This window comes from Fusarium oxysporum, chromosome 5, assembly GCF_000149955.1.
Source record: "Fusarium oxysporum f. sp. lycopersici 4287 chromosome 5, whole genome shotgun sequence".
In the NCBI taxonomy this organism is placed as follows: Eukaryota; Fungi; Ascomycota; class Sordariomycetes; order Hypocreales; family Nectriaceae; genus Fusarium; species Fusarium oxysporum.
The window spans coordinates 4,043,369-4,054,245 of record NC_030990.1 but is presented as its reverse complement, the minus strand read 5'-3'; the positions used below and the strand labels follow the sequence as shown (position 1 = coordinate 4,054,245).

Genomic DNA, 10,877 nt, shown 5'->3' with positions numbered 1-10,877 from the left:
CAAGTACAACGGCACAAAGAACTTTCACAACTATACTGTTCAGAAGTCATTCTTCGATCCCTCAGCGAAGCGACACATCAAGTCATTCGTTGTCAACCTAAGCCCATCATCATCAACGATACAGAATGGCTGTCTCTCAAGGTCCACGGACAGAGTTTCATGATGCACCAGATCCGAAAGATGGTTGGTCTAGCCAGTTTGATCGTCCGCTGTGGAACTCCCATGGAACGTATCAACGAGAGCTACCAGAACCAGAAGATGGCCATCCCCAAGGCCCCTGGTCTCGGACTCTTGCTTGAGCGACCCGTATTCCACAACTACAACCGAAAGGCCACCGAGTCACTCGGAAAGGAAGCGATCGACTTTGACAAGTACGAAGAGAAGATCCAAGCCTTCAAGGACAAGCAGATCTACACTCGTATTTTCAGCGTGGAGGAGAAGGACAACTCGTAAGTACTGACGTATGCACAAGTCGGACAGGGCTAACAAGACACGACAGGTTTCACATGTTCTTCAACCAGATTGACCAGTTCAAGACAAATCACTTCCTGTGGCTCACGGCTGGCGGTATGAAGGCTGCCGAGATCGCAAGGGACACGACAGGTGAAAAGGTCCAGCAGGATGTTGATAAGCAGCTCGGTGATGAGGATGAGGAGGACCCCGAGGGCGGTGAGGGTTAGAATGTGTAACAGTAAAAACTGGATAGAGGATCAGGATGTTTGATACGAATGTTGTAAACGATGCATTGTTTCATCATCGGACGTCTCGGAGATGCTTTCTACCATTTGAAGTGGTTGTGAGTGTGGTTGAGCTGCAGGAGTTACACGGCTTCGTGTCTTAGATTCAAGCAGAGTTGATTTGAAATCATGCATATTCATAAGTGAATACTTCTGAAATGCTGTGCAACCTTTGACTTGATTGCTTTCCTTTCATTGCATCAAGTCCACGAAACACGGGACGCTGTGTAAGTGTAGTCGATTTCCCCTTCTGGACGATTGGTGACTGGATCCACTGACAACAAGGTGAAGATTCGGTGTGCTAGACTCAAGCCTCAGGCATCAACCTCAACATCCTCACCGACGCACGGACCGCCCACAGAAAAGTAAAGGGTAAAACCCCAATTTAGCGACTTTTTGAAATTGCCTACTATCAAAAATTCCAAGCGGCCCGCGCAACACCATCAACTTCGTCGTCGTCAATCCCACGTAGTCGAACCAGCCGTCAAAATGAGCGCCCAGGCCCTTAACAAGATCGCTCCCAACAGCCCTTCGAGGCAGAACCCCTCCGAGCTTGAGACCAGCATCGCTCAGGCTCTCTTCGACCTCGAGTCCAACACCTCCGACCTCAAGGTTGCCCTGCGACCTCTGCAGATCGTCTCTGCCCGTGAGGTGAGAATACCATGAAACAAAGAATTCCGAACTTAGGTCTCGTTTCGAGAAATCCTGTTCCCACATAAGAAAACTGCACTGTTCTCGCAATGGCCTCTCCGCCTCCCGACCGCGCACTTTTCCGTCGAAAATGACCTCGATATTCGAGAGATACTTGACTTGATGCGCTTACACATGTCGTCGGGGCGGAGGAGTGCCAGCCGGAGTATCATTGACTTCTGTGGAACAGGACGGGAAGCGGTCCAAGGTTTCGTCCTGGAGCTCGCATGCTGACTTGGGATCTTGACTAGATCGAGGTTGGCCACGGCAAGAAGGCTATTGTCATCTTTGTCCCCGTCCCTTCCCTGCAGGGCTTCCACCGCGTCCAGCAGCGGTAAGATATCTCCTCATTCTTCTAATCTCAGACTCAATACTAATACTCCCCAGTCTCACCCGTGAGCTCGAGAAGAAGTTCTCTGACCGCCATGTCCTGATCCTCGCTTCTCGCCGCATCTTGCCCCGCCCCAAGCGATCCGCCCGCTCTCGCAACACCCAGAAGCAGAAGCGCCCCCGTTCGCGAACTCTCACTGCTGTCCACGACGCCATCCTCGAGGATCTCACCTACCCCGTCGAGATCGTCGGCAAGCGCGTCCGCACCAAGGAGGACGGCTCCAAGCTCCTCAAGGTCATCCTCGACGAGAAGGAGCGTGGTGGTGTTGACTACCGCCTCGACACCTACTCTGAGGTCTACCGACGTTTGACAGGCCGCAACGTCAACTTCGAGTTCCCTCAGAGCGGTCCCGCCGACTACTAAGTCTGTGCGTTACCTTTTTCGAGATGAAATAGAAGAAATGACTATTTTTCCCTGATTCGGGCTGGGAGTGTTTTTCACAAATGGTTGGTTGGTCAAAAAAAGGGGCTTGGCGTCTTAAAGAAAGTAGCTTGATAAATGTTACAAGCAAGCTGCGTATGATTTGACAAGACAACTTAAACACTTCTTCCCGTCCATGACTTCGTCCAATTATTGGGTATCTAGATCTATGTCTCATGTGCATGCCTTTTCTATCTTTAATCGTGACTGATGCGGCCAACTCCAAGCACACACCAATAAGCCAGCTCCCTCCTTTCCTGAGCATCCTTTTCCTTTGCAGATGCTGCACCGACGTCTTGCTGAGAGTCAGGCTCCCATTCCATCCTCACAAACATGGGTATCTCCAGAATATCCTCATCCTCCTTCAATGGACTCTTGTCCTTTTGACCGTCAAGTCGGAGTGAAGCCGGAACCACTTCCAAGATGATGCTGACCCAGTTGCGCCCTCGCTCCCAAATCTTACCGGCCTCAGGCTGACCACTGCTCTCTTCACCTTTTCGCTTTTTGTCTCTGTCATCGTCCTTCAGAGCATCATCCCACATATCCGTGTTGGCATCAATATCGAATTGAGGACAGAGAATAGTCACTTTGCTGGAGAACCTGCCAGGTGTACTGTTTGGCGTAGCAAGTGTGACCTTGATACCATCGAACAAAGGGTTCTTGAAGGTTATGATGTAGTGATGAGGGGTGAGGGGCTTGAGCGGTCGCTCTTCTAGAATTTGAGGACGCTGCGTGGTAGGGACTGTTCCAGCTGTGGGGTTGAGAGGCTTGATGGTGATCGTAGGGATATACGACTTTGCGACAAGTCTGATCTTGAACCGTGTCGACGTGACCTTATTTTCTGGCTTGGAGATAATATGCCGACACACAGAGCAACGCTTAGAGCGCTTCGTTCTGAGGAGATGTGGTATAGGCCGTAAACCATCCTGGAATCTCTGAACCTCTGCTTGTTCAAGGTTCTGCTGTATAGTAGCCGTAGCATCCCACCCCTCCTGGTGCAGTTTCTTGATCTGAGCTGATTCATCCAGATCCGCCAATTTCAGACCTTCCTCTGCCGAAAGAGCCTCACGCATAACATTCTGAAGGACCATTGCGCTTGCGGGCATGTCCGTGACCAGTGTACATAGCCATGATACGAGACAACGACGCTGCAGGCGATCCATAGCCGGTAGTGTCATTCAGTGGAGATATGCCGCTCGAGGCAGCATTTGTATCTGCGAGCTGCGACTGGTAGAATGACTTCAAATTGGCATACTGAAGATCTGTATCGACATCGCTATCGGCAAGAGGTGGCTCATCTGGGTTCTCCTTGCGACGCTCCTTGAGTTCTTTCGCGGTGAGCTTGAGATCTCCTCCATTGTTGATCTTGGAGAGCTGCGAGTGAATACCGTTAGGCTTGTCAAACTTGATGCCTATCTCGGTGGAGGTCCAGTTGCAGTACTGGCAATACAGTGCGTATTGAGGCCCTGGGATGTCGGCGCCAAGGTGTGACTGGTCTTTCTCTATAGGTGTTTCCATAACCTGGAGAGGACCAATACACACGGGACATTGGTAACAGCTTCGGGTACATCTATGAGGCGCATGTCAGGCTTAGTCTGGACCACGTCTTTGTGTTATTTACCTATTCCCGTCGCTGCGCAAGTTACTACTGGGAACCTCAAACAGGCAGTTTGGGCAGTAATATGTAACAACCTCCTCATTCACACATCGCGGACATCGTATTTGCTGGCAGTCTTCGCAGTAGAGGAGGTACTCGAGAGGGTAGAGGCTGTAGTTTGAGCGAGGATCGCGGGGGTCAAAGGTTCGTTCGTCGGAGGATTGTGATTGACGCGCTTGGGGGAGATCTGGGGGAGAGTTGTCGGAACACGGACATTGGATGTACGTGTAAGGTATCACGAGCGCCATGGCAGTGGGAGGTCGTGGAGTTTGGCAGACTCGGGTTGAAGTTGGGAAGGGAGCTGTCTTGAAACTGGGGTCTTTGTTCTCGGTGTGAGGTGAGTAGAGCTATGGTCACTCGGTGAGGGGCCAATCAGGGTCTACATAGATTCATTCAACTAAATGCACCTCCCGAGTAGCACTAATATCAGTGAACTTATAGTAAGAATAAACTAATCATGTCTTTCCATTTGAACTTAACAAATTGTATCATTTACTAAAATTACAAAAAGCAAAAGTGAAAAACGTTGGCTGTCCTCAACACTCCTCTCACACTCAGCTCACAGCCTCACTGGGAGTATTGGAGAGCTGAGTCGGTTCAACATTCCTCTCAACGGTCATGAATACCAGTTGTTTCAACTCGGTATCATGCGTATGCTCCCCCTAAACTTACACTGACCGACCTAGATTTTGTTGCCTAGGACGGAGGCCCTTTTCTTGCCTCTAGGTATATTACTGTGGTCTTGTCTCATCCTGAAGTCTATTTATATGAGTCTTGGTTGGTACCCTTTAAACCATAACGCAGAATGGCTTCCAGCAGCCTTCAATGAGCAATCCCCTAATGCCCTGACTCTCGTCTGCAGAAGCATGAATAAGCCCTCTATTCAGCACATTTCATGCATTCCGAGACTGTGGCGTTGTCAGGAAAAAAGACCTTTGGTAGTGGTCGAAGCTTCGCTTGGTGAAACACACAACTGAGGGTGGCTAATGCTCCAAGCTTGAACCCTGAATGCCATCCCATCCCGTGCAGCATACTGTAAAGCTGTCCACCGCGTTTGAGACTATTTGTTAGTGGCGAGTTCAGCTATAAGGCGGGAAGCGAAAGACGGGATCTGGCACCAGATGCGTCTAGACCGTACAAGTCTGACATGCAACAGACAAGCTCAACCTTGTTAACGAGCTTTTCCGTCTCGCCTTGTCTTGCGAGGGCTTTCGCTCAACGCTTTCACTCAACGAGAATCCCTTCTGAAGTTGTATGACTTCAGTTCCGAACCCGAGGACTCGGACTCCGGTCTCCATTGATTCTGTATTCAGTCAATATTGCCCTGTTGGCTCTAGTTATCATATGACGCCTGCACGACATGGCAATTGCGGGGTTCTTTGAGTTACGGGCAGAGAAGAGGTGTTTAGTTCACGATCGTTCAAAGGCTATTATTTCATGATGACAGAAGAAGACTTCATGCTTGGCTTACTCTGCATGTTGAGCTAGAGCCAGAACGAGTGATGGTCAGGTCCCGCCCCTGGTCTGGGCTGACTCTAGCTCTGGCCTGTCTGGAGTCTTTGGACCTGCCCCTTGGTCCAAGCAGAAAACTAGGCTTGGCTGAATTCCCCAAAAGGGTTCGAGTATTGAAGGTCTCCCGACGCCTTCGAGTCCCCATCGGTGCGGCTGAGGGTTTTGGGTTGCCATTCACAAGTTGACAATTCGTTGTCAGACCGGAGCTGAGAGAGTGATAAATGGCGGTTACAGAAACAATTGTCGTAAATATGTATCAAGAGTCAGGGATTGTAGCTGTAGATGATCCTTGCTGTTGAGATAATCTGGCATATCCCAGTGGAGCTGAAGAAATCTGCCTAACAAAGACAAGACCCGTGGAGTAGTAGAGGCCCTGTTTTAATTCCCGAAATTTCGGGACGTCACAGATTAACACAATTTCGTTGACCATGAAAGAAATTACGCCACTCTCTCTTCAAGATTGCTTGCTTAGGCTGTCAAGTTTGCCCGGGGCGACCGGTTAAAAGAACGATGATCATCATCATCATTGATTCTGTTCGTGGTGTTGTGTGACTGTCGATGCATCATGCAGAGACACACACCAACTTCTCTTTGCTGTAACTTGACTTGTATTGCGCAAGCTGTGACCAAAGCCTAAGGTAATGCTCCTACTAGCTTCGGTGGATGGTGTTCGAGATGCTCCGATAGATCGGATCGGAGAGTCCCATGGGCTGATAAACGGTGTACAATACATACTTTTCTGTCTCATACCAGGTTCTTGGGTCCGGGCTAAATCGACAATTTTTGCTTTTTTGTCACTAAGCACTGATCATCTATGGGTTCAATACTCTGTATGGAGTAGTATGCAGTGCTCTACAACAAATAAGACAAAACACGTCAAGAGCCAGCTCATAGCCTCTAGTTCATAGGCGAGCTGCCTGCAGGGATCTACGACCAGCTCAAAGACGAGAAGTCAATGGGAAAAAAGACGCTAATGCGGTGGCTTGATAGTGTCTTACCTCTTGGGTTTGGCCTTGGCTTGAATTCAAATTCCGACCGTCGGGGCCCTGTCTTGCCGGGTTCAAGGGTTCGCCCTGTTGGGCAAGGCTAGGCTTGGTGCTTTGTGACAGTCAAGAGCAGAGCAGAGAGATCCAATATTAACACGGCCATCCCCCCCTGGGCGAGGTCTGAGATCTTTCGTCTTGTCTTGAATCTTTCTGGAGATCTCTTACGTAGGACCCGTCATGGAACCCTGCGTCTGACGTCTTTTCCCTTCCAACATGGCTGTATCACTTGAGATGTGATGGGGGTTTTTATTTTACGCGCTCGTAAAAGAAAAGACAGGGCCTATTTTTCTGAACAGAGCAGGGGGATTTAACGAACAAAGACTCATTCACCTGCAACATCCCGACGACGCGGCTCACTGCAGATTTGTTCAGCTGCTTTTGATCGTTGATATTTTTTGGCATTCTGGCCAAAAACATATATATATACGACTCTCACTATGCCGTCTCTACAGGTGAACTCTAGACAGAGTTCCCTGCGGTTCAGTGCTTTTGTGAATGGGAGAATGGATCATCATCCGACTGTGAAGCGGTGGGATGGTGCTGCGAGAACGTGCACAGAATGGGACAACATTCGACGAGTAAGTCGGTCGAGAATTACTCATGAAACTGAATATCTAATTACAGAAACAGGACCCTGAACTCTGGTTTCGAAATGGAAACTGCATGGTGCATCTCCACGCCAAAGGTCATTCTCAACGAGGTCCCTCCTTCAAAGTCCCCTTCTCAGCCCTCCTCGACGCCCAATGCTACCCTCTCATCCAAAGGTTTCTCGTGTGGGAGGGCGTTCAAAAACCCAATCTTCGCGAGCTCATGAGATGGAGTAAAAAACACACAACACGCAAAATCGAATTATACATCCCGCCACCTCCAACGACAGATAAAACGCAAGCTTTCAACTACCATCTCGCAACACGCAATTTCTTCGCTTGGGTGTTTCGAAGATCCATGGTCGGATACAGTCTCGGCGGCGCTCTTATTGGTCTTCTCCACAGTATGCATGAGTTTCGATCCGGCGTGGACGACAATGTCTCAGATATGATGGAGTATTTCGACGAGGAAGGCTATCTCGACATGGCGAATCAGCCAAACCACGCGCTGGCAATACTACAGCTTGCGGAGTGTTTTCAAATGAAGGAGCTGTACATCCGAGCTTTTGCACATTGCGTCGGCATGAGCGAAAACTTGTTCGAAAATCCTGGGTTTCAGGTTTGTTTTTTTCTTTCTGACCAAGAATGCTAAGGCCAGACGCTGACGAAGAGAATAGGAGCTCAGCCCTTCAACACGCAAGCTCATACGTAAAGGACATCTCGAACTTGATTATCGCATGACGCGGTCGTCTTCGATGCTGAGAACGTTTCTCGATGATGAGCTGTCGGAAGCTCATTTGAGCGTCGCAGCAGGCGCCCGAGCTCACCTTGAGCGCTTCCGAAGTTTTTTGTTATCGTTTTATACAACGAAGCTGGGGTATTACCCACCGACTGCGGACTCTGACAACGACCTGTTTGATCCAGCTGTTTTACGGATTATGCGTGAGGACTTTGAAGCTTTGTATGATCTCTTGGTTGATGACCAGTATACCTCATCACATACCATGCCGCCTACAGCACATGGAGGAATCTGTACTATTCAACTTGTGCAGTCTTTCGACTTCGAGCATGGATACGATGTCCTCGATCACCCACTGCCGCTTCTCCCCGATGCAAATGGTAACAACTCGCGGCGCATGTCTTGGTTTCCCGGACGTGTGACTCTCAGATCAGATCGCAGAGTAACGGCTCACACAGCGTTGATCAGCGCATCGAATCTGATGAAGCCAGGAGTTGCGCAGAATGATCTCGTGAGAGCATATCGACGCTTCGAAGAAGATTCCATCATGTCGCCGAATAAAGCAGATAAGCAGGAGAAGGTGTCGCTGGTGGATGCTCGCAAGGTCCGATGGATTCTCATCTACGCAACATACCAAGTCCTTCGCTACGCAACAGACACAGCAACAAATTTGGAAGAGAACGAGATCAACGAGGCTCACTACAGTCTCTCTGCATTAACTGACAAGCTTCCACCGTGGGATACACCTCGCGATCTGGACCGTATCTTGAAACGCCAGACCCAGTACGTTACTAGCGGACCGACCTGGAGTGTGCAACCGGATGGTGCTGCAGACGCAGGAGAAGATTCCTTTGGAAAGATTGAGATTAAACCGGACATCGATTACTTCGCACTCACTCACCGAGATCGTCCCCAAACACAACACGACAACCGCAAGATGGAACGTCGAGCATCAATGCCTTCACGTCCATCACGCTCAAACTCATTCACACAAGCACTCAGCCGCTCTTCAACAATTCGACGATCAATGCGCATGTTTAAATCCCCCGCTACCACACCACCTCAATCAATCACACCGCCAACACGGCCAACCTACCACGAAATCGTTGTCCACGGTTACGGCAACGGCACAAACGATGTAAACGTCGACACAGATGGCAGCGACACAAAAACAGACGACACAGACAACACAACCCCCGAGAGCATCGAAACCAACGACACCGAGTCACCCCTCGACACACCGCCGCTAACAGAATACTACGTCGAGCCCATGATCCCCAAAGACGTAAAAGCACGCCGCGAACGCCGCCGCGACGTAATGTCCATGGTCGCACGCTCAATGTCCGGCCGCGTCTCCAAGCGCAGCCGTCCCATCAGCGCGATATTCTCTGACTCACGCTACGCGGAGGAAGTTGAGAGCAGAAGACACAGCATGTTTCCGCAGCCGCTGCGGGTAAAGACGCAGGTGGAGGAGCCGTATATCGTGAATGAGGATGCGGATTGGGCGGCGATGCAGACGTTTATGGAGAGTCCGGGGGAGATGACGGAGGAGGATGATGACATGATGCCTGCTTGGGAGCAGTATGCTGATTTGGGAGGGTTGACTGATATGAGATGAGAATTTGCTGAGAAGGAGATGTGTGGTTGCTTTCACGCTTGACGCGTTTTTTTCTATGTTTCTTTTATGGTTGTTATAAGCGAATACCCCTATTTCTTTACGAAATGACATGTCTAGACGATAGTTATAGCTAGCTTTATTATGTTTGCTGTGGGAGGTAAAAGTGAGGTGGGAAGGGTAGTAGTTAATCATCAAGTATTGATGTCAGTTGCTCTTACTGCGATGTGCTGCTGGGAATGAATGTCATTATTCGACCATGGTAAGGTCAAAGTGTTCCTTCACAATATTCACTAAACATCAAAGCTCCCTAGCCCAGCTCATCATTCACAAGTCATCCCTCATTGCCATTGCTCATATGTCCGCAAAGTACTAAATAAGACGCTCAACCAGACTCTTCGTGCTTATTCTATTCCGTCTTTCCCGATTGGCTTGAAGCAAGTGTCAAGCCATCGAGAATATCCCCACCAAACTTCGAGATCATGTAGGTAGGCAGGACGATCCAGGCACCACTGATAAAGAATTAGTATTAATTCTAGCACATCATATAGATACTTACTTGGGAATTATCCAAAGAGTGAGTAGGTCCATAGGTGTGTTGTGAGCGATGTTGTCAAAGTCACTATAATACTCATTGGCCCCTAGTTCTGTTAGATCCCATCCCATGTATAGGAGAGGTTCACTTACAGTATAGGATTGTCTTGCTCAGCGTCATAACAGCAGCACTAAAGCCAATTACAACAGCCAACGCACCATCACATCCACTCAAAGTCCTCTTCGCGCTATCAAATGCCTTGTCCGCGCGTGTCCACAGCATGTACAAGTACACCAAGTACATGACCGTCTCAACGAGGTTTAAGGCCGTCTGGGCAGCCGTGAAGCCGTTCTTAGCTTTGAACGCCTTCCACCCGTACACATGATCGACCTCACCGTACAGCGCATACGGGACGTATAAAGGCCAATGGAGGAAACCATCAGGCATGGTGTGAGGTCTGCCGAAGACGTAGCCTATATCCCATATAACGAGGGGCAATGATACAGCGAGCCAGAGAATTGTTGTCGACGAGGCTGTATGATGCCACCTTTGAACAGCGTGTTTCTTAGATGTTCCATTTGAAACCGAGGGGTTCGAGTCTTCGTTCTTCATCGTTCGTTTTCATGTAGGAGGTGTAGGAGGAATATCGATCGTAGTAGAGTTTTCAGTACTAATACTCTCGCCACGAGAACTCGCTCTTGTAGTAACCATTTCGAATCAAAGACAACTTTGTTATATATAAAGTTGGAGAGGAAAAGTGGTGTTATGCGTAAACAATGGCACTGTGACAGCAGGTCAACTACCGATGCTGAAGGTCGGATCACTCGACATCCGACACGCCGAGGTGCCCGTTCAGGTAATTTCGTGTCAGAACCATACAAAGGCCCCTGGGGAATTGGTGGGCGGGCGCTGATCGTTAGTGGACTGTCGGCACTTGGGGCTGTCACA

The 10,877-nt window shown here is 49.4% G+C and overlaps 5 protein-coding genes across 5 annotated transcripts; 3 read left to right on the top strand and 2 right to left on the bottom strand.

Moving 5' to 3' along the window:
• Positions 1-162: 162 nt before the first annotated feature.
• Positions 163-680, top strand: FOXG_02367 (tRNA pseudouridine38-40 synthase; the record flags this gene model as incomplete). The annotated part of the gene is made up of 2 exons (XM_018379786.1): positions 163-449; positions 500-680. The coding sequence occupies 2 exons, from the start codon at positions 163-165 to the stop codon at positions 678-680; spliced, it is 468 nt and encodes a 155-aa protein (XP_018235905.1).
• A 435-nt stretch (positions 681-1,115) lies between these two features.
• Positions 1,116-3,812, top strand: FOXG_02366 (40S ribosomal protein S7). Its single transcript, XM_018379785.1, has 3 exons — positions 1,116-1,388; positions 1,679-1,761; positions 1,815-3,812. The coding sequence occupies exons 1-3, from the start codon at positions 1,227-1,229 to the stop codon at positions 2,179-2,181; spliced, it is 612 nt and encodes a 203-aa protein (XP_018235904.1). The 5' UTR covers positions 1,116-1,226; the 3' UTR covers positions 2,182-3,812.
• FOXG_02365 (uncharacterized protein) lies at positions 2,289-4,212 on the bottom strand. The gene is made up of 2 exons (XM_018379784.1): positions 3,860-4,212; positions 2,289-3,808 (listed from the first exon to the last, which is right to left on the bottom strand). Exon 2 carries the CDS (start codon positions 3,414-3,416, stop codon positions 2,436-2,438), a length of 981 nt encoding a protein of 326 aa, XP_018235903.1. The 5' UTR covers positions 3,417-3,808; positions 3,860-4,212; the 3' UTR covers positions 2,289-2,435.
• Positions 4,213-6,519: 2,307 nt separating this feature from the next.
• FOXG_02364 (uncharacterized protein) lies at positions 6,520-9,674 on the top strand. The gene is made up of 3 exons (XM_018379783.1): positions 6,520-7,031; positions 7,084-7,659; positions 7,718-9,674. Exons 1-3 carry the CDS (start codon positions 6,891-6,893, stop codon positions 9,395-9,397), a joined length of 2,397 nt encoding a protein of 798 aa, XP_018235902.1. The 5' UTR covers positions 6,520-6,890; the 3' UTR covers positions 9,398-9,674.
• Positions 9,384-10,826, bottom strand: FOXG_02363 (uncharacterized protein). The gene is made up of 3 exons (XM_018379782.1): positions 10,082-10,826; positions 9,954-10,035; positions 9,384-9,906 (listed from the first exon to the last, which is right to left on the bottom strand). Exons 1-3 carry the CDS (start codon positions 10,539-10,541, stop codon positions 9,804-9,806), a joined length of 645 nt encoding a protein of 214 aa, XP_018235901.1. The 5' UTR covers positions 10,542-10,826; the 3' UTR covers positions 9,384-9,803.
• Positions 10,827-10,877: the final 51 nt, after the last annotated feature.